The 23788-nt window shown below is 39.7% G+C and overlaps 1 protein-coding gene across 3 annotated transcripts in view; it reads right to left on the bottom strand.

Moving 5' to 3' along the window:
• Positions 1–9940, bottom strand: part of PPP3R1 (protein phosphatase 3 regulatory subunit B, alpha) — a 72930-nt gene extending 62990 nt beyond the window's left edge. The window contains exon 1 of one of the 3 annotated variants that reach the window (XM_042981599.1): positions 9802–9940. Coding sequence is in view for 1 of the 3 variants with exons in the window: in XM_042981598.1 (XP_042837532.1) it covers positions 5799–5801 (3 nt within the window). In the remaining 2 variants the exon portion in view is untranslated. Of the gene's footprint in view, positions 1–502; positions 1667–5798; positions 6239–9801 lie in introns of those variants that run through there. The other 2 variants (XM_042981598.1, XM_042981601.1) reach the window with 2 other exon arrangements.
• Between the last annotated feature and the right edge of the window lie 13848 nt (positions 9941–23788).

Below are 23788 nucleotides of genomic sequence, written 5' to 3' on the forward strand. Positions count from 1 at the left end.
AGGGTTTGCCTTCTTCTCATTTTATGTTTTCTCTATAATTTCATCCAGTTTCATGGCTTCATTTACTACCTAATACACATGCATACACAATGCTCAAATCTTTAACCCCAGCCCAGATTTCTCTTCTGAGTTCCAGATATAGAGAGCCAATTACCTGCTGGCCATTTCCAACTAGATGATCCAGGACTACTTTAAATTCAACAGGTCCAAAACAGAAATTTCGTATATACCAAGTATTTGTAATCTTAAAGACAAGGCCTCTGCATTCTTAGAGTTTACATTTCCTTACAATCTTATTTTCATGCCCCAGATTTTAACTGAAGTTACTTAGAGATTATGACCTCTATTAACAGTTTTATTAACACTCCCTTATATCTCCTTTTCCTATACCTCCTAGGCAGAGAATGTGCATTTCTAACAAGATCCCAGATGATGTTGATGCAGCTAGTTCAAGATCCACGTACTAAGAATCACTGTTCTAACATATGTTACCTCTTCCTACCTTTAGAATACCAAGCTTCTTCTATCCTAGACCATGATATCTATGTGGCAGGCAGTGTTAATGTTTCACAGCACTGTATCCTAACGAACTTAGAATCTTGCAACATAGCATTCCAAGCATTGATTACCAAATGAGGAGAGAACACTAGAGATAAAACAAGTCATACCAATAAACTGGAAGTTTCCTGAGGACAGGGACAGCATTTTTCATATACCCCTAGAATATGAAGAACTGAATCTTACCCTAGTAGGTGTTCAATAAATATTTGCTGAACGGATACCACTATCATCTATCCAGTCACCCAAGCCAGAAGCCACACAGGGTTCATCCCTTTCCTTACCCACAATCCAACAGTCACCAAGTCCTATCTTCTGCTCCTAAAATGTCTCATACTTGGTCTCTCCTCTCCATTTGCACTGCTCCTACATTCTTTTTGAGTCCTTACTTCTCACATGAATTACTGTAATAATTTCTTAATTGGTCCCCGTACCTATATTCTTTTATTCTACTTTATTATCCACATGGCTACCAGACTAATCTCTCTAAAAAAGTAAATGAGACAATGTCATTCTTAAAAATAATAGCTTCCCACTGGCTTTAGGGAAAAAAATGTTAACTCCATATGATATGCAAGCCCCTCCATGGTCTTGCCTCAATCTACCTGACCACCCTCTTTCTCCTTTCCACCCTAATCCTCTACCCTCCAACCAGGCTAAACAGGCTTGCATATCTTATGGCTTTAAACATAATACTCTAAGCAGACCACCTCTCCCACTGGCTAAATACGCATCCTTTGACTCTGCTCAGACACCATCTCTCCCAGGAAGCTTCCTCTGAGGGACATTCATCTCACTGCCTCATCCTCATCCCAGTTTAGATTAAGCCTCTCCCCTGCCATGTATTTTTACTTAAAGATTTTAAAGTAATCTCTACACCCAGTGTGGGGCTCAAACTACAACCTGGAGATCAAGAGTCACATGCTCCACTGACTGACGCAGCTGGGTACCCCTACCCTGCTATGTACTCTTAAGCACCCCCAACTTTAGTTTGTTAATAGCACGTCACCATGCATAATTGTCTTGTTTATTCCACTTGATTAAGTTCCTTGGAAATTACAATTATGTCTTATGTTTGTACAGCCAGTATGAGGTATGTCAACAGATACTCAACTAAAATTTAAATAAAAACATTCCTTGCTATTTTCTAAATAGTTGCTCTGAAAAGTTAGCATATTTCAGAATTACCTAAAAAGCTATAAAATCTAGACTGCTTGGCCCCATCCCTAGAGTTTTGAATTCAGCTGCTCCAGACTAGGGCCTGACAAATTCCCAGATGATGCTACTGGCCCAAGAACCACATTCTGAATACTAGTGTTCCAAATATATGTTTTCTCTTCCTTTCTCCAGGATTTAAAGAGTCTTTTCCTTGATGCCTCCAACTCTGCCTACTGCAATCTTAATAACCTTTTTAATCCCAGCTCAATTGTCACCTGATTCATAAAACTTTCCCTATCCCAGAAGAAACTGATCTTGCTCTTTCCTCAATTTCTATCAGACTTTGTATTATTCATATAACTAGAGCTAACTTTTCACACCTACTAGCATTGTCTACTGTTATAGATGAAAATGACAGTAGGAAACCTGCCTTAATCATTTTAACATCCTCAACAACCAAGCACAGTAACCAATGAACATGAGACAAAATCTACAAGTATTCGTGATATGAACGAATCCTGTTGCTTGCCCAGACTCTGGGCCCATGGTCAGTCTGACTCACTTAATCCTCCTTGCCCAAGCTGACTTCCTTATACTGCCTTGTACTTTTGCTTGCCTTACTACCTATGACAGATGCTTCAACCTTCCCACACTTGTCTGTCCCTCGCACTGCTTTGCCAACTGACCCTTAGCTTCTTTACCTTGCAATCTACACCTTTTCAATTTTCTCATCCACTGTGGAACATAATGAGCAGAGAAATTTTCTCCTCATGACTGATGTCAGTTTTAATTCTGCTGACCATAAGACAGGTTGCTTGCTTTGCTGTTGAAGTAGCCTTTGTCACAGATTTAGAGTATGTCGTGTGCAACTCTAAGTGCAGGTATCGTAGACAGCAATAAATGTTTTAAGTTCTATTTATACATTGTAGAGATGATTTTAATAAGTTTAAAAACACAACAATAGGGGCACCTAGGTGGCTCAGTCGTTTGAGCGTCTGACTATTGATAATCGAGTCAGGTTGTGATCTCGTGGTAGTAAGATCAAGCCCCTAGTGGGGCTCCATGCTGAGAGTGGTCCTGCTTGGGATTCTCTCTCTCCCCCTCTACCCTGCTCTTTCTCTCTCTCTCTCAAGTAAATTAACATTTTTAAAAAACACAGAGATATAAAAAGGTCATTTACAAGATTTAAGGTTTCCCAAGAAACAAAATTTAAAAGAAAAGCCAATTACTTATGCACTATATTCATATATGCATCCAAAATAAAATCCTATTTTTAAATTATCCTAAGTACATGGTAAGAAAAACTATTTCTGATACATGAAAAGTTAACTGAGTTTCTAAAAATGCCCTTAAAAATTTACTCCTCCAAAAACTTTTCAATCCCACAGACCTAAACACTCTATTTTATCATTTAATTCTTTTTACATTCCTCTGCATGCCATTAACACTGAAGTACTCTATTTAAATACACATGCCCACCTATAGAAAAAATGGTGAAGTTATCTATTTATGTATTTCTATAAACAAATATTTATTTTACCATAGACAACTGACCAGTAAGGGAAAAAATCCTAGAAGCACAGTACTCAAGTGTGTGTGTGTTGTGGATATAAAATCTTCATCCCGCCTGGATGCTCAACAGTTTAAAATTCAAAAAGAGGTGAAGGGAGGGAAAGACTGAACTCTTAGGCAAAGAAGAAATAAAGTATATTTAATGTAGCAACTAAAATAAATACCTGTCAGAAAAGATTGTTGATAGGTTCAATCCAATCTTTTTACCTTCCCCTTACTTGAATTAATCAGTGATATTCGTAAGTTAATTCCTAAATTAAAACCCACTGACAAAACTGTAAACAGGTTCATGATACTCAGTAAGAGTTATAATAAAGTTTTCCAAAGGGAGTGAAAATTTTCAGAACGTTATACTCCATTAACTAGAACAGTGAACCAGATCACTCCAAAGCCCAATTTATTTGAGCTAATTAATATCCTATATAGCAGAATTCAGCTATAGGTATCGTCTTGACACTTTCAAACCAGTGCTACTACATTCAACAGACCAAAATAATCCTAAAGTTGGGAGGCCTCTGTCACAACAAATTAACTAGGTCTTGAAATGGAATTGAGAGAATGGCAGACTAAAAGAACCAAGAGTAAATCAGAAAATAAATACTAAAGAGGAAACTAGAAAGAGGGAAATAATCACCTATAAGAAAACATCATAAAATAAATCTTAACATTTTTAAAGATAAGAAAACACTGAGTACCAGGAAAGTAAATTTAAGAACAAAAAAAGGGGGAGAGGAGGTTCCTGAGGGGACACACTACAGAAAACAAGCGAGCAAGCAAGCAAACTACTTGGAAAACAGCGCATTCTGATATATAATACACAAGCAACAAAAAGTTGGATCGTTACTCCTCACAATGAAATGCAGGTAAAAACATTCACTGCAATGGCCAAAGATCTTCAAGATCCTGACCGTCAAGTAAAATATATGTATAAGGAAGTGGTATTAAAGCACTAAAGTGCAATTCCTAACTCCAAAAAACTATGGCAACAAAAAGACTGCTCTGTGAAGGGCCTTGATCTAAGCTGCTTTCTGTAGTAGTCTGGAAAAACCTAAGTTTTGTAACTTTGACGGCCAAAGTTGTCTCTGAGCAGCCTCCCAAGTTGACAGGAAAATTTTCCTCTATATATCAAAATCACTAATCATTTATTAAGTCTGTTCTTAATCTGGATTTTAAGTACACTGAAAAGTGCACTTAATCTTTTGCCCTGTATTTTCAATAAAAGCTGACTTACTTGAATTTTCTAGTTCACTCTGTCCCCTCACAATCACACCAAATTGATTTTAAGTTGCAATCAACTGAATTTCTCTCTTCACTAATCCACCACTCTATTTTCAAATACTTGATTTCTACATACGGGGTGAAATACAATACAAGAAATTACCCAACGTCAAACAATCGGTCTAAAAATCTTCTGACAACTGTTTGAAGACTTTTAGAAAAAGTGTAACCACCAAATTCCATGTTTGAATATCTTACATGGAAAAGCACTGCGAACTTTAACTACTACGTATACAGTTCGTGATTGCAAAGAGGAAACTACAGCGGCTACCCGGAGCAAGAGAACCGGTAAGGTAACAGGCTAAAAGGGCGTCGTTGATTTCTTGGCCACGGTGACAGAGGCGGGAGACACACCCCTAGCGTCGGTTTGAAACACTACAGCAATGAATTCTACCTAGGGATTAATGTGAGGGTAAGGAAAGACAAATTTAAATCGCCATGATTCAAAAACAACCACCACAAGAGAGAGACTTACGACGGTAACAAAGAAAACGAAAAACCCTTGACAGTAAGGAAGCTTTAAAAACAAGTATCTCCATTTATCAAAGACCGAGTAGGACTACGTTTTCATGAATATACACCTTGGACCTTTCCGGTTCGCTAGTGCAAAGAAGAGCAGCAGCGAAAGGAGCCCCATAAGGCTGCAAACAGCAGCAAAATACTAACAGAAAAGGGGAGAAGTGGCAGGATTCCTGCCAAGGCTCACTGTTTGAAAATGGAGTGGGATAAAGAACAGCTCTGGAGAGAAAGTGGGTCTTATATAAAAAGCCATTTACCACATATTATTTCCCCAGGATTCTGGAATATGCCAGAACTTGAAGGAGCGAGTCGGGGGCGGGGGGGGGGGTGGTGAAAGGGGGTCTCCACGTGGAGGAGGGTCCTGAGGGAAGTAACGCGGGGCGACGAAGGGCCAGGACGAGGCCCATGGGCCGGGAGGAGGGGGTCGAGGCCCGGACGGACTCCAGGCGACCGCGGGGGGTAGGGGCGGAGGGGCGCCCCGCAGAGGCTGGGGGGTGGCCCTGTCAAGCAGCCGGCCCACCGCCCCCCGCCGGCCGCCAAAGCACCCGGGCCGCTGAGGGCTCTCTCGGACCCGCCGCGGCACCAGCCTGCCTGGGTCTCTCGAATTTTCCACCGGGGGAAGCCGGCCGGGGGCGTCGGGGCTCGCCCCCGCCCCCGTCCCTGAAAGCGGCGAGCGGAGGAGAGATGGTGCATAGGGGAAGCAAAGGTCTCACCATTTTGCTGGGCAGTCGGCGGCTGGCGCGGGGGGAGAAGAGTGTCCGCGTTCAGAAGGGCTCCCGCAGGAAGCGGCGGCGGCCCAGCTGGGCTGGGGCGGCTGCGGCCCTCGGGACGCCCGAGGGGAGGGGAGGCGGCGCCGCGGGGCCCGCGCCGGCCGGGTGACTGGGCACGCGGGAGCAGGCGGGGAAGAAAAGAAATTAAGGTCGAGATTCAGAGACGGAGAGAGCGGGGAGGAGAGATGGCGAAAAAGGGGAGAGAAAGAAGCAGAGAGGAGGGGAAGAAGGGGGAGAGGGGGGCCAGGCGGCTCGAGGGCTGCAACCTAAACTCGCGCGGGAGCCGTGACGGACTCACTGCAGTGGCTCGCGCTGACCCGCAACCTCAAGGCACGAAAAAGGGGGAGGGCGGAGAGGGAGGGGAAAGCGGAGCGCAGCCGGGCGGAGGGCGGGGGCGCGCGCGGAGCCGGCGGCGGGGGCGGGGCTTCCGCGAGCGGCGCACATCCGGGAACCCGCGAGCCGGCTCGGCGGTGGCCGCCGGGGTGCTCTGGCGAGCTCTGGTTGGGGAGCGCGGAGCGTGCGACCACGTACTCCCCTCCGCCCGCCGCTCTTTGCGTGCGGTGCGGGGGGAGGACGGGGGCGCGGACGTCGGTGACGTCGCGTGGCGGAGCCCTTCCTGTCATGTGGCTGGAGGCGGGCAGGTGGGGGGGAGGCTGGGTCGGGAGGAGGAGGAAATGCAAGGGTACAGCGTGAGGGAGGAAATGCAAGGGGTGCGCGAGCTCCGGGAGAAGGCGTACTTGGATCCAGTAGGATCCTCGTGGGGGAGGAGGAGCAGATGAGCGGCCTTAAGGTGTCAGAGCCACCCAGACACTGCACCAAAAAAAAAAAAAAAAAAAAAAACCCGAAAGAAAGAAAAAAAGAATCCAAACCCTAGAGGGAATCGGTTTACTCGGGAAGACTTTATTTATCAGTGTACCGGTTTGGACCCACTACAAAATTGCTCGGCCCATCTAGAGTGTTGTCACCCCGGTGCAGCACCCGCAGGCCCACACCCCAGTATGAGCTGGCAGGGTCAGGAGCCAGGTTGGAAAGACAGGGAACAAGAGCCAAAGCTGACTACAGCTTGAGGCTTGGGGAGCCGTAAGACAGCCGAGTAGAAGGACTGCTTCCCACTCCCGCGAAGACTTCCTCACCCAGCTCTGTAGTTTCCTTAAACCCTCCAAGCTGCCGTTTGACGGGGTGCCCAGTGTTTGTTTTTGAAACACGTTCGCAGATAGTTCGCCCACTTATCCCTTTTGTAGGACTATATCGACTGTGGTGAATATTACCATTCCCAGAAAATTCAGACTTTAATGGAAAATGGAGTATTGAAGAGCATAAGGAGGAAAGTAATGTGGGGCGGGGGGAAGCCGATAGGAGAGTTGTGATAAGGATAGTGAGGAATACATTTTGCAACTATTTTAACCATTTATTCCTTTTCAAATTCTTGATAATCTTGTGCTTTATGTGTGTGGAAGAGAGGGAGAGAATGTTTTCTGAGTGGTCAGAAACATCTTACAAATCCTTTGAGTAGGTTAATAAAAAGCCATAGTGTTTTTAAGAGCAGTCTGTTGAAGTTCCTCACATGAGTGTTATTCTTTGGTAATTATTTTTCCATGATAAGCCTGCATCTTTTCTAAGAGGCTTGGTGGCATGCCCTAGGTCTGTGTCTCTTTCTTTCCTAGAGATAATTTCTGTGTCCGGATGAATAAAGAAAAGTAAGACTGGTAACAAGTCTCATACAGTGAATGTATCAAGGAAAGGCCAAGAAATGACACTACTTCTGCTACTTAAGTTTCTTATATATGTTTCTTATATAGTGTTTAGATACTAATATGTTCTAAAACAGGGAAAAGCCCCTAAGCTAAAATGTATATCATTTATGTTTTTAGGTATATTATTTTAGTTTATCATAAAATTAAGACATACTCAGTTTTTAATTTTTTTAAATTATTTTTTAAATGTTTATTTATCTTTGAGAGAGAGACAGAGTGCAAGCAGGGGAGGAGCACAGAGAGAGGGAGACAGAATTCGAAGCAAGCTCCAGGCTCCGAGCTGTCAGCACAGAGCCAGATGTGGGGCTCGAACCACCAGATGTGAGATCATGACCTGAGCCAAAGTCGAATGCCCAACCAACTGAGCCACCCAGGCACCCCACATGCACATTTTTTTTTTAAGTACCATATAAAAAAATTCCTCCTCCTCAAGTCTGTTAGAGACAATCACTATAACTGCATTTATTTGTGTGTATGTCCTTTGGACATAGTCAATGAAAATCAAATTACAATTTTGACTGAGGATTAAATACTAAGAAGGCATTTGACTTATATTGGAGGCAGTAGATTTAGAGTAACCCGTAATTTTGTGAAGATATGAACCAATTTAGACTACAGTCATTCAACAAGTGTGTATTGTGAAACTAAATCAGAAATTGAAAGCTAGGCACTGTGAAAGATAGGTCAGCCTCTGTTACTGACCATAGCAAGAGACACAAGGGCCATGTCTACTTGCTCTTTCTCATCCTACAAATCTCCCAGATTCACCACTTACATTCTCTCAGCTTTGTGTATACTGCACAAAATATAGGCATGTAGCAGGCTGCATTTCTGACACTGAAATTAATTAGTCCATTATGAATTCATGGAGCGAGATAAACCTAAAATGTGCCTTTAACACACAAGTTTTTACCCTAAGGTAAAAAAATGAAAGTATGATAGTCATTCTCCTTGTCTCTTTCTATTAAGTTTTGGTGTAAAGCTTAATATGGGAGGGTGGGGAAGAGAGAACCGGGAGGTACCAAATGGTCCCCTTACTTGATTTTAGATAACTAGATAAGTAAAATACAAAGGACATATTTAACAAGTGGATATTTTTCCTGGAAAACTTAGCAACCAAAAGATGATTGTTGGGGAGTACTGTCAGGTAAGTTGGAGGGAGACACAAGACAGAGATCCTAATTACAAAAACAGTAACAGCTTTGCATGAGGTAATTAGATGTACTAATGGCAGAGGAAAGGAAGGGGTAAATACGAAAGACGTGAAGCAAGAATGCACAGACTATGCAATTTAGTGGATGTAGGCAACAAGGAGAGGAAGAAATAAAAGATGACCATTTTACTTTGGATGACAGAAAATAATGTCATTATTAAGAGAAACAGAGAAATCAGAAGTTTAGTTGCTGAGTGGAGAGGGATGAGTTTGGATTTAAGAATGCTAAGTTTGAGTTGCTGATGAGAGATCCCAGTGGAAGCATCAGGTAGGAGCTGGAAGAGCAGGTTAGAAGGGAGTAGAGATGTGGGAATCAACCTAAAAACAGGTTGAAAGTGAAATCTTCAAATTTTCTCCTAGAGATAGAGGAAAGAAAGGACCCACAGATAGTAATAAGCTGCTAAGCAGAGAGCAAATTAAAGGGAAAGGAAGTTTTAAGAAAGAGTAATGTTTACAGTCCTATTTGACCATAGGCAGCCTCAGGTGTCAGTGCCTCCACAAGTATCTTTTAAGAAGTCAGAAATGTCACAGGAAATTGTATGTGTAGACTTTCCAGATCATTGTGATATCCAGAAATATGCCTTATTCTTAAAGGACTGACCACTGTCCTTCATTCATATATAAGATTTAAGGGTAGCAGGAGAAACAAATTACCATTCCTGTAGTTAAGATATTCCAGTGCAATATTACCCCAATGCATCCACACTTTTATTCATGATTGTACTGACTAATGTCAACTAGATACTGTGTTTAATTTTATACTTAGATATAGGAAGAAAATGCCAGTTAAAAAGGAGAGTTAAAACGACTCGAAAGTAATGTCTGTTCCTTTTTAGTACACATTTATTGTTAATGCAGGTTTAGAGGAAATGTCTACCACTCCTCCTAGATAAAACATGTATGCCCCAGTTCAAGAATCCCAGATTTAAGAATATTTTGTACCTTTTGCCAGCTACTTCCACACCATAAAATTAATTACCTGTCAGTGGGAACTGAGGTTGCATGGGGAATATATTGTTTCCTTTTTTTGTACCGAAGAAAGAGCAGGATGCCAGCTCACCCCTTGCTCAAGGGTGTGGTTGAGGAAAAGTTCCTCAGCACCTGAGATGGCAGGCAAGTGGCTGGTTCCCTTCTTGCTAAGCAGCAGAGGTATGAGCCAAGGATTCTAAATTCCATCTTGGAAACTCATTTCTCCGTGGAAACCCATTTTACAAAGAGTTTTGTAAACAATGGACTTTCTGCAAAAGCCTATTTAAATTATAATGTAGCTGAAACTCTGTGTATTTGCTATTAAAAACATAATGGTAGAAAAACAATGCTCATAATACATAGCTTCATGAATTAATGAGTTTGGGGAAAATGTATATCAATTACTGGATGGAATTTAAAAATTTTTAAGCATAAAACACTTTAAATTATGGATTATGTGCAACTTTTCTAATTCTCATAAGAATTAACAACATTGAATTTGTTCAAAATAAAACTCTATCATTTAATTTTCAGATGAAACACAAATCAGAAATATTTTTAAATTTGGAAAAGTTTCCCAAAATTATGTGATTAATTGGTTATGTAAGTTATTTTTATATTATATACTGGGCCAAAAAGAAAAGGGGATAAAAGTCTTTCCGAAATGTGTTCCTAAACTTCCTGAATCCACATCTAAATCTCTGTGTTAGAGGAATATCCCACAGTACTTTTAGAGGCTGTCTGTTAACACTCTTCATATAATGAGCAATTCTTTTTCTGTGCTGATCATTTTTCCATATGATAAGTATGTTAGAATTGGGTCGTTATCTGCATAAAGATGAATGTTGAAACCATGAGATAGAGGACAGAAATCAGAGAACATAGAAACAATAGAGCAGTACCAAGGCAGAACCAAAGGTAGCATCTACATTTAAGTAGTGGAGGGAGAAGGAAGTGACAGAGAAGATAATGGACTCGGCTAAGGGCAGGAGACGCAGCAAGGATGCCCAGGAAGCTGAAGAAGAGGAGTTCAAGATGAAAAGGATGGTCCAGCAGCATGTCAAATAGGACTAAGACAGATAGAAAAGTTCAGGCCGTTGGTATACACCTGGACATATCTGTTGAGATATGGTATATAACCCTTAGCCTGAGAACCACATTTAATGCTATTCTTCCAGGAAATGTAAGAGTAACCAAAAAGGCATATTGTGAAGAAAAATACTCGTGGAAGGAAATATATCCAATACAGTGTTGTAAACTGTGAATATTCAGTAAATGAGCCATACCTACATATTCAAGACTGTCACTAAAATTAATCAATATGCTTTTTAAAATAATTTGGTCTTCTGAAAAAAGTTTATAAACATGTAGAAGATATGCAAAATTTAGAATACTGTAAATAGAACTCATTGGTTCTACATAATTGGCAAATTGTGCTAAAATTTTCAAGGCCACAGCTGGAAATTGCAATGTAGATATATTTTATGAATTTTGTTAGAACGAGGAAGGTGATTGTATTTCTCAGAAATAGAAGAAAATATTTTACTTAAAAATTGTATATTTTAGACTAAGGATGAAATGTTTGGTAAATGAGTTTTCCTCAGCAAATTCTACATGTTCTACCATTTAAAACTGGTTTTTGGATGGGGTGCCTGGGTGGCTCAGTTGGTTAAGCATTTGACTTCAGCTCAGGTCACAATCTCGAGGTCCATGAGTTTGAGACCCGTGTCGGGCTCTGGGCTGATGGCTCAGAGCCTGGAGCCTGCTTCCGATTCTGTGTCTCCCTCTCTCTCTGACCCTCCCCTGTTCATGCTCTGTCTCTCTCTGTCTCAAAAATAAATAAACTTTAAAAAATAAATAAATAAATAAATAAATAAATAAATAAATAAATAAATAAATAAAAACTGGTTTTTGGAGACCCAAAACAAAGAGATCCTGGTGCTCATAGGGTGTGTGTTTAAGAATAAGGACTTATGGGGGCGCCTGGGTGTCTCAGTCAGTTAAGCGTCCGACTTCGGCTCAGGTCATGATCTCACGGTCCGTGAGTTCGAGCCCCTCATCGGGCTCTGTGCTGACAGCTCAGAGCCTGGAGCCTGTTTCGGATTCTGTGTCTCCCTCTCTCTCTGCCCCTCCCCTGTTCATGCTCTGTCTCTCTCTGTCTCAAAAATAAATAAACATTAAAAAAAAAAAAAAGAATAAGGACTTATGAGGTTGAGATCAGAAGAGGAGTCTCAGAAGATTCAAATCAACTAGTGGTTGAGATCTGCATGTTTTTGTGACAGTAAACAAGCTTTGGACAGGCAGGGGCTGCAGGATGTTTAGATAGTGGTGGGTGGAAGAATGAAGGACTATAAACACTGAATTTAAGAAGTTTGAACCCCAGAGAGCCCTCTAGTACTTGGTGGAGAAGCAGTGAGAGATCTGAGCTTGGCTAGTTAGCAGGTCATAAAGAATCATAGGTATGGCTGGCTGGAAGAATGTGGGAATGAGTATGAATAGTTTATAGAGACATAATTTTAAGCACTTTGAAACCCATACCATATTTTTAATTCTTCACAGTTGACTGAAAATCATTTTGTGGGTCTAAGAAAAGAGGACATTAAGTACTGGAGCTGGAAGTAGAACTCAGGTCTGTGTGACTCCAAAGCTCAAGCTTTTCACCACTATGGTACACCTCTATCTGTGTGCGCATGCACAAACACACATGCATTGCCCTTATGTATTTAATTTTCTCTTTAAAATAAAAATAGGATGTTGACGCTGTTGGGTAACTGTTTCCCTTACCAACTGTGGTATTCGTGTAACACTTTAGGCTTTGGAGAGCTCTGGTAACAATGGTTCCTGGTATATAACCCTTAGCCTGAGAACCACATTTAAATAAAAACCATTCCCTCTGTAAAGAACAGTCCCAGAAGGCCATACTAAATCTACCAATGACTCGTGCCAGTCGTCTGTCAGACAGCAAGTCCAGAAGTAGCAATGAGAGAAAAGGCATTGGTCCAATTTTTCTAACTTTGTAAAAACAGTCAAATCATAGAGACATTTGGGGGCATCCATGACAACAGACTCACCAACTTTTTCTTACCTGGAATGTTTTGGGCTGGTGTGTAGAAATAACAGAAAGATAATCTCTACTGTTTCCTCAACTAGTGTTTCTACTCATTAAATAACAAAAAGTAGCAGTAAACTTTAAAAAAAACTACAACTTTGTTTATACAGTAAATAAATGTGTTTCCAAGATACACAGGAAGCAGGTACGTGGAGTAAGAAAGCTAATTTTTAAACTACCTTTTCAAAATACCAATTATGGGGGCACCTGGTTGGCTCAGTCGGTTGAGCCTCCGACTTCAGCTCAGGTCATGATCTCACAGTTTGTGAGTTCGAGCCCCGCATTGGGCTCTATGCTGTCAGCGTGGAGCCCACTTTGGATCCTCTTTCTCCCTATCTCTCTCTGCCCCTCCCTCCCCTCTCAGCCCCTCCCCCACCCATACTGTCTCTCCCTCTCTCAAAAATAAACTATTAAAAAAATAATAAAATACCAACTATGTTCTATTATGGAGAAACATGTAGTCTTCCATAACACTGTTTTATTATTCTATTTCATAGTTGAAGTTTGTGATTATATAAAGTAAGTCAAATAGTTGTTTTTACTAACATGGAGGCTGGCAAATCACATCCAGGTCCTTATGTTTTGTCCAATGTTTTGCTCTGTATTTTCTCAGTCCTTTCGTGGGAGCAAACTAGTCTTTCCCTTCAATTCCTCTACCATATGAACAGAGCAATCACCACAAATTTTGGGAGTCCTGTCCATAGTACGGTATAAATATTGTTAAAATGAACTTGAATTAGAAATGGCTTTTTAAAAAAGAATACAAATAGAAAATGTGCCCCTCAAGATCACAATCCCTGAGGCGCCTGGGTGGCTCAGTGAGTTAGGTGTCTGATTCTTGACTTTCTTTGGCTTGGATCATGATCTCACGGTTCACGAGTTCGAGCCCTGCATGGGCTCTGTGCTGACAGCAGGGAGCCTGCCTAAGATTCTCTCTCTTTCGCTACCCCTCCCCTGTTCATACTCTCTGTCTCTCTCAAAATAAATAAATAAATAAAAACTTAAAAATACATATATCTAATTAAAAATAAAAAAGATCACAATCCCTGTCTGGGATGCATTTTCTCGTCTCTACCATAAGGGATTTAGAATAGATGAAGGCTAAGCACGATCCCTTTCAGCTCAGTAGATCTATGCTTCTATTGTTTCTAACAGACCTTATGAAACTTGCCAGAGCAAAACTAGGCAAGCTCTAATGATAGTCTCTGGGAAGAACAGAGGCTCCTCTTAATTTCTTGGGTTCAGCAACTACTTCACTTCAGAATCTCTTTTTAGTCTGCTGGCTACAGAACTGGGGCCTGCCACTTTCAACCTGGATCACCTAGATCAAGGTCAGAGAGAATAGGGCTATCTTATCCAAAATATACATGTGAAAATCAATTTCAAAAATAAAGCTAGGGAATACACTAATGTAAAAAAGTTCGCAGGACAACATGTTTTTTTAAAGGGGAAGGGCAAACATCATTTAAAGAGATCATCAAATATTCCTTAGTCACAATACTTAACACTCCTGGGACTAAGACCAAATCGCCAGACATTATGCAAAGATGCTGTTTGCAATTTCAAAAGATCCTTATTTCTGCCCTGTTGCAGCTAATAAAATACTTTCAGGGGCTTTTTATGAAAGAAGGAAGTCCACAAGTAGGTTAGATTCTGATGTTCCAAGAGATTCTTTGGCAAAGAAATAATTTACACTGCCCAGACTCATAGAAGAATAACTGATAAGTGGAAAAGGAAATGGTCTAAAAAATACTTAGGAAAAAAGGTCTTCTAAAATAGCAAGCACAGGGGCACCTGGGTGGCTCAGTCGGTTAAGCGGCCAACTTCGGCTCAGGTCACGATCTCGCGCTCCGTGAGTTAGAGCCCCACGTCAGGCTCTGTGCTGACAGCTCAGAGCCTAGAGCCTGTTTCAGATTCTGTGTCTCCCTCTCTCTGACCCTCAACCGTTCATGCTCTGTCTCTCTCTGTCTCAAAAATAAATAAACGTTAAAAAAAATAATAAATAAATAAATAAATAAATAAATAAATAAATAAAATAGCAAGCACAAAAGAAGAATTAGTTAAAATTTCATAATCATCGAAAGTATATAAAGGCTCTGTTATTTGTCCTCACTTAAGATCACATTTCTATTTTTTAAAAACTCCAGGGGCGCCTCGGTGGCTCAGTCAGTTGAGCGTCCAACTTCAGCTCAGGTCATGATCTCACCGTTCGTGAGTTTGAGCCCCGCATTGGGCTCTGTGCTGACAGCTCAGAGCCCGGAGCCTGCTTTGGATTCTGTGTCTCCCTCTCTCTTTGACCCTCCTCCGTTCATGCTCTGTCTCTCTCTGTCTCAAAAATAAATAAACGTTAAAAAAAATTTTTTTAAAACTCCAAAAACTTAGTTTATTCATTTTTATTTTACCTGCATCAAGTGATTATGTAATGAAAATATTTCCTGAAGATTCCATCAGCAACACAAAATGCCAGTAAGTGCATGGTACAACACTCCACAGTATAAATTGTAGTTAATCTAAACTATGGAAAATAAATCAAATCTACCACATAACATCCTATCTGGAATCTAACTTCTCTGTGGTGGAATTAGGTGTGTTTTAATTCCAGTTAACTGATTAAGTCTAATCACCAAAATAGAAAGCTTCTAATTTGCTAGCAGGCAATATTTTAACTGGGACAACAATGAAAGATAGAACTGGAATTAAAGCACAGACTCAAATGTTAATTCACCCACATTCTGCCTTCTAGCCTGTTCTCCTCCTGAACTCCCCCCAACGCCCAACCATGGATCTTTTGCATGCAGAGCTCTCTTTGAAGCTATGAGTTTCATGCGTGGGAAATCAGGAGAATCAAAGCTGCTTTACACAGAAGCATATGTTTAGGATTCCAGGGGATGCTGAAAAATACTACAGATTAGTAGTCTCCCTGCGGGGAGCTCATCTGAGTATGAGACCCTCACATTTTGCATTTCTTATGCCTAGGGTGTTTAAATCGCTGGCCTCAATCCTATAGCACCAGGGTTTGTTTTCACATTTAGTTCCCTTGAATTTTTTTTTTAACCTACTTTGACAAAAAAAGAGGGAGCAAAATAGGAAAAGAAGGCAGGGGCGGGGAAGAATAAATCATTATGCAGCTCTCAACCTCCACAGGGAAACAGCAGTACAAACCCACAGATCCAGAATTGTCAAGAAATGGGGATGTTTGTTTACAAGTCACAGAATCAGTTATGTAACTAGAAGGTAAGGAAATCAAGTGATCATTTGAAGGGGAGCAAAGACTGATACTTTTTGAATTAGTCAAGAGACTTGTCTCAGAAATAGATTCATAGAAACTTTCTACGTATTTTTAGTTGCTTTATGAATTTAGTTTTTGAATTTCATTGTACCAGAAGTACAGTGTTTCTATGTAGATAATGACCATTCATTTTCATCATTAATTGTAGCTATCTGGAAAAACTTTCTTACCATGGCAATTTTTAAAGTATCACCAAGTCTTTACAAGGGAAATTGGAATAGCTTTATATCTGCTGATCTATCTGTATGATTTAGTAGGAAAATATATGACAATAGATCAGTTCTAATTTCTCTCTACTCCTCACCCCATAACTTTTTTTTTTTATTGGTTAGTTGTTTTATGTAAGTATGTATGTATGCATGTATGTATGTATGTATTTATCTATCTTAATTTCTGGGACCATATAATGTTTATAAAATTAAGACCTTTATTTTTTTATTTCTTTTATTTTTTTAATGTTTATTTATTTTTGAGAGAGAGAGAGACTGAGTGTGATCAGGGGAGGGGCAGAGAGAGGAGACGCAGAATCTAAAGCAGGCTCCAGCCTCTGAGCTGTCAGCACAGAGCCTGACACGGGGCTCGAACCCATGAACCATGAGATCATGACCTGAGTCAGATGCTCAACCGACTGAGCCACCCAGGCACCCCAAAATGAAGACCTTTAAAAATATTTCCATGTAAATAAAATTTGGGGGGAAATCTAAAACATTGTAGAAATTTCAACTCTAAAGAAAAAAAATTTAGAAAATCAAATTATTTAAATAGGTGATTATATTGGGCCCTAATACAATTCAGAAATAAATTACTCTCAACAAAGCTCTTAAGAAAGTTTTTCTGATCTTTTTTAATACCTGCATTTATATTTAATATTTTCTAAAAATACATTTTTCCTGAAAACTTACGGCCAGATTTCAGTGCCAAAAAAGAACATAATTAATCAACTTCTGACAGCAAATTAAATTGAAACTACTGAGGTTTCAGTCAATATGTTTATGGAACATTGTTTTCTTTCTCATCTAGCTAACTTGTTCTTCAAATCGGGTCAGTTTAGTGTTATGTGTTACTCCCTTAGGAAAATCCTTGGGGAACTGTAGGAGAAGAATTATGTTTTTCACCAGGCAGACAAAAGCTGAATTCAGTCCCTTGGGGGAAGCTTTCTTAGGGTGTTTTCTCCTAATGGTGCCAGAGCCCCACGACCAGGAAGGAGATGCACAGCTGAGATATGGTACCCAGAGTGCCACTCAGCTCTTACACCTGTCATAACACACACAGAGAATAGGGACTAAGTCCAAGTCAGTCTTTCAAGGTGTATGTATTGTGTGTGTGTGTGTGTTTGAGTCTTGGCATACTTTCAACTTAGGCAGAAGGGTAGTGGCCTATATCCTTCTACCTAAGTTAAAAGTAGTGCTGAACTGACTCACCGTCTCGAGATAAGTGAGTGCAACCAAGTACAATAGAAGACCTATGCTCATTGGTGATGTTTCCATAAATAGGTGCTCCTAGCCCAGGAGCATCACAGAGCCTCCATAGTCGGGAATTTGGTATTTACCAGCTTAGAACAATGATGTGAGTTTGAAAAGGTCTCTCCATCTGTTTACATGTCAGTGAATGTTAAACAGAGAAATTGGAGTCAAAATGAAAGGACAAAGATGGAAATCAACTTAGGACTGACTCCTCTTAATTGCTATTCAAGTGTTTAGGTATCTCTGGCCCTGAAGGCCGTATCATTCCAATAATAAGCAACAAAGATGATTTATGCAATTGTGTGGAGGTAAATTGTATGAACAAAATTTTATACATATTCATACTTGTATGGGTATTAATCACTGTTTAAGGACAGTGATAATGCACAGAGGTGGTTACACTTTTTAAAATCACCTTTATCTTGTCTTGCCTGCTGTCCAAAAGCAAAAGAAAAATATGTAATTATCATTTAAAATGATAATCACGGGGCTCCTGGGTGGCTCAGTTGGTTAAGTCCTACTTCGGCTCAGGTTATGATCTCGTGGTTTGTGAGGTGGAGCCTTGCGTTGGGTTCTCTACTGTATCCCGCTCTCTCTGCCCCTCCCCCACTCACGCTGTCCCTCTCTCTCTCAAAAATAAATAAACGTTTAAAAAATAAAATAAAATGATAATCACAATTATAATAACACTTTATAAAAATATCTTAATTTAAATAATGAGCTTAACCTTTCAGAGCACTCTGAAGTATATGAGGTAATTTATACATTATTAGAGCTCATTATTACTTGTATAGATTTCTCTGAGATGTGAAATGGCACCATGTCTTATAAGATGAAGATGGAATGGACTTTAGACATTTATTCAGGCAGTACGTTTCATTTCTGTACGTATATTATACTTTAACACAAAGTTTAAAGGCTCTGAAAATAAAACATGCATTTTAATTTGCTATAAGTAATTATGGAAACTGAGCGAACTAAGTCAATTTTCAAAAAAGGATATATGCACCTATTGTTTCTTCAATAAAAATTCATAAAAGCATCTTTTTAAAATGATTATAAACTACCTATCCTTCAAAAACCACTTCAAAAATAACTGATGATTTGGGCTTTCTGGCATGGGACTGAGTTCCATTAGGATGTCTTAGTTTAATTTTTAAGTTCAGAGAAAGGAAAGGAACAAAGAGAAGAAATGCCTATTTGCACAGGGCAGGGCACCTTTTGGTATCATTTCTTGAAAATGGTTGTTTGAGGTAGTAGAAAGAGAATAGGCTATATAGTCCAACGATGTGGGTTTAAATCCCTGCTCTGTTACTTAAGCTCACCAAGCCTTCATTTCCTTATGTATAAAATGAGAGTGTTGCTTTGCAGAAAAAGTGCTCAATACTATTTCTGCAGGAAGAGGACATCAATCAAATGACTTCTTGGGTTTCTTTTAAGTGCTAGAATTAAATAATTATAAAATAAATTAATCGATTCCCCTTGAATAACAAGTAGTTGAAAACACACCCAAAGATGGCAGAATAAGCTATTAAAATGGCTTTTTAAAAACCTCCTTCCTTGGGCTTTTATCAACTCTAAGTGAAAGCTACTCTATTCATAGCCTAAAGCAAAGCAATATTTTCACCTCAGGAAAATAATTGCTCCTAGGAAAGCCAAAATGTTCCTATGCTTAATCCTACTGTTTGACATATAAAGATTTGTTGCTCTTTTTTTTTTTTTTTTTGCCTGAATTGAAAAACCAAGGGCTGTTTTAAAAACTTTAAGCAATGATCAAGTGCCATATAAATTTTCAGTTATGAATTACTTGAGGACCTTAATGTAGCATATTATAAATATTAATTAATTCTTACCAACACCTCTGCAGTCAAAGCATTATTATTCTTCCTCTCCTTTTTCCAGGCAGGAAGATGAAGTGTCCATGAGACAAAGCAATTCACCCTGGGGATGTGTGGAAGAAGTTGCCAAGCCAAGAAGGGAACCAAGGAGGTTGGAATTGGAGCCCTTTGTGCTTACAACTTAAGGAGAGACTCATTCCAGGGCACCTAGCTGGCTCAGTTGGTGGAGCGTGCAACTCTTGATCTCGGGGGGTTGTCAGTTTGAGCCCTGGGTTGGGTGTACAGATTATTTAAAAAAAAAGAAGAAAGAAAGAAAGAAAAAAAGAAAGAAAAGAAAAAAGTCTTAAAAAAATCTTCTTTATTCATGCATGCATGCATTTATTCTACTCATTCATGCATAAAAATATTTCTACTTCTCTTTAGATTGATATATTTGGTGGCGGGTGTGGGGGGGTGTTGTGTGTCCTACGGAGACCCTCAAAAATGTTACCTCTTTGTTTCCAGGAATTGCAACCACAAATTGTTTATAATGCTAAGATCTCAATCTTTTAGATCTAAACCTACCTAGTAAGCTTCAAATTGTTCCTATAAGTGGATTAAAAATGGAATTTAGGGGCGCCTGGGTGGCTCAGTCAGTTAAGCGGCTGACTTCGGCTCAGGTCATGATCTCGCAGTCTGTGAGTTCCCGCCCCGTGTCGGGCTCTGTGCTGACAACTCAGAGCCTGGAGCCTGTTTCAGATTCTGTATCTCCCTCTCTCTGACCCTCCCCCATTCATGCTCTGTCTCTCTCTGTCTCAAAAATAAATAAACGTTAAAAAAAATATTAAAAAAAAAGATATTTAAAAAAAATGGAATTTAATAACAATGAAGACCAAAAGTAAAAATGAAAAGATCTTCCTCTTCAGCAGATAGGTTATTCACTTGTTTGTCCTGGTTTTTACTTTCACATTTTTATCTCAACGATTGTAACTTGTAAAATAATCCAGAAATTATTTTGTGATCTCTTTTTCTGTCTCTATCCTTTAATGTATAGAAGGCACTCAGTGGGGGCGCCTGGGTGGCTCAGTCGGTTAAGCGGCCGACTTTGGCTCAGGTCATGATCTCGCGGTCCGTGAGTTCAAGCCCCGCGTCGGGCTCTGTGCTGACAGCTCAGAGCCTGGAGCCTGTTTCAGATTCTGTGTCTCCCTCTCTCTGACCCTCCCCTGTTCATGCTCTGTCTCTCCCTGTCTCAAAAATAAATAAAACGTTAAAAAAAAAATTTAAAAAAAATGTATAGAAGGCACTCAATAAAGCCTTATTGGCTGAAACACAATACCCCTTCTAATTAGAGATTGTCCAGTAACTAGTATAGAATTTTGTCTAATGGGTAACACAATGTATAAACAACTTTACTCACTCAAGCATTCAGTTAATATAGCACATTTACTCCTTTAACCAAGTAATTTGTGATTAGCAGATTTCCAGGAAAGAGCCAGAATTAGTTGTGATGACTTCAACTGAGCTAGCTTTGGTAAATAAACACCTAGTGCTATTTCTTCTTCAAAAGCTTAAAATTTGACAACAGGAGCATGATTTATGATTTTAAAAAAACAGAAAGATTGAATGTGTCAAGAGCCAGCATAACATACATTTGTCCAAATCTTATATTCCAAAAAAATCACTTATCCTAGCCTAGCCAAGAATAAATTCTAGAGGCTGCTTGACTATCAGAATTGGGTAGTATGAAAAATGGAATTCACCATCACGAGTAGGTTTTTTTTTTCCATAATAAACTGCAGTATTGGTTTATATAGCATGCATATAACTCTTTTCTGTCATACTTTTGGAGCTGTGATGTTTAAAATAACACCTTGAAATTGTTGCCTATAATGTAGAAAAATAGAATTGAATTTGGTCTTATGAGATTGGTCTCAACTTCGAGGTACTTCAGTGTACTTTTGAAAATGAGCCTTGCAAATGTTTTCCACTAGAATATTTATGGATATAGTAATTTAGTTAGTCATTCCCCAGAGTAGATTATGACATGCCAGCAGCAGTGTCGGGTTGCAACTACAGAAAGACATTTTTCAAAAAACATTAAAAAAAAAACTAAAGAAAAAAAAACAACTACTTTTGTTTTGTTTTGTTTTTTGTGAAAGATTGGTACTAAGTGTAAAAAGTCCGCACGTTGGGGAAACTGTCTTTATGATTTTTTCTGATAGACTGCTTCCTTTCCTGTTTCTGGGTTAAAATAAGTAACTCCTGAGATTTTAATTTTAGTTTCTCAAACAAGACGAAACCAGTTGAACTGCTTTATGTTACCTCCTGAGCCGGGAATTGAGGCCAACAGTCATGAAGAAATAACCACAAGTTGACTTCTGGTCTTTTGTAGGTTAATACCAGCAAAGAAGAGAATGAGTTGTTTATATCCTTAAAATAATGTCAGAGGAAAAGAAAGAGTCTTCATCTTACTATTAATCATATTATTTCCCACTCTTTTTCTGGCGAAGAATTTATAAATGTCAGCTAAGCCCTCATTGGCAGAAATTATTGAGTTTAAGTGCATGCTAAAGCCACTGCTGCTATTGATAGCTGTATATCCAACAAGATTAAAGCTGTTAACATGTATTTTAACAATCCTGGCGGACGGGTGTTCTTACAACCGGCACATTTTAGTGTTTCTAAATCATCAGTTACATGAAATAGAGCAAAGAATCTAAGGAAGAAAAAATTAGGCAAGATTGTTTCATTGAGCTCTTTTCCCTCTGGGGCCTATTAAGTACTATACAAACAAGGCTGCCTCTTATTTGGCTTATTTGACGTTGCTATACACCCTCTCAGGCAAGTGGAGCCAGCCCTCTAGAACTGTCCGTCTCATCTCGAACAGTTCATTATTCATATTTTAGTTGCTCTTTTTTTCAATGCCTGTTTTTCAGTCCGTGATGGCACAGTATCCGATACTGATAAGATCAACTGAAGGTAGACCGGGATGCAAGCATTTCAAATAGGACATTAACGCAGTACTGAGTATTATCTCATTTGTTGGCACAAGTTGCATGACATCTGGGCAGAAAAAGAAAACTGTTCAGAAATGTCTCCTCGCCTCCCTCGCCCGGTCACAATGGCTTGCCAGGCCAACAATTACACAGAGAAGAACCCATTTTCAAAACCCACGTCCTTTAGATGACATATGCAGAAGCCACATGTGTTGGCATTTCATCACTTGGAGTCTTATTCAGGTGTCACCGTTTGTCCAAACATAGAGGAGGCTGGAGCCAAAGAGCAAAACCGTGTTTACTTTGGCCTCACGAAATTCAAGCTTGGGAAAATCTTAGGGGTACAGCGTCTTCTTCACATTCACACTTAACACCCATTACTGTTAATAAGGGATAACCACATCTGTCAGAAAGAAAACATGCCTTGTAGCATTGAACTTGGACCTTGGGGATGAAAACATCTCCCCAGCTAATAGCTGATGGGAATTGTACAGTCTCAGATTTGCTCCCTGCTGACCTGACATCATTGAATTTGGAGAGGCAGAGCCAGGTTCATCCAGGGGTAGCAGAGAAGAAAACTGTTTTGAAAAAAAAAAAAAGGTGATTATAATTCAGGCTTTTAAATTAAGTCACAGAAGTCCCTACCTAATTATACCATAAAAACAATCTCTAGCTCCAAGTTCCTAGGAAAGAGAGTGTTGCGGTGGATTTATTTTTGTTTACTACTTTCAAACAACTATGCTTGATCTGTTTTTTCTTAAAATAATATAATTAGACCCATCTAAAAAACTAGATGAAATATTTCAATTTGGAGACCAATTTTCAAGGATTCATGGTAAAGGGAAACAGATGGCAAAAATTATCTCTGCCCGCAGAAAATCACAAACCTTGGGTTATATCCCATGAGCCTTCTTGACCCCAAATGTGAACAAGAGGCCAGCCAGTCACTGAAGCATCAAAGTATTGAGAAACCATTGTGGGTAGACCATCATGGGAAGTGCTGAGGGAAGACAAAAAGTAACTGAAAAACATAGCTCTTGCCATCAAAAATGTGAAGGCAAGATGTTATCACATAGATATATATCACATAGATGATTCACATTTACCTTCTTGCCTTGAACTTTTCTCTCCCCTTTGCAAAAGATAATGAACTAAGAGGTAAAGGAGTGGGGAAAGTTGAGGTCCTTGGTAACTTACTAAATGGTGGTGTAAACAGATCTCTGAACAATCAGGACCCTTAACCATCTCCAGAAAAGGACAGGGATTAAGAGGACAAGCTTTGAAAACAGATAAATCTGAGCCTGCCACTTGAACTTTCCAAGT

Source organism: Panthera tigris, chromosome A3 (assembly GCF_018350195.1).
Source record: "Panthera tigris isolate Pti1 chromosome A3, P.tigris_Pti1_mat1.1, whole genome shotgun sequence".
Classification (NCBI taxonomy): Eukaryota; Metazoa; Chordata; class Mammalia; order Carnivora; family Felidae; genus Panthera; species Panthera tigris.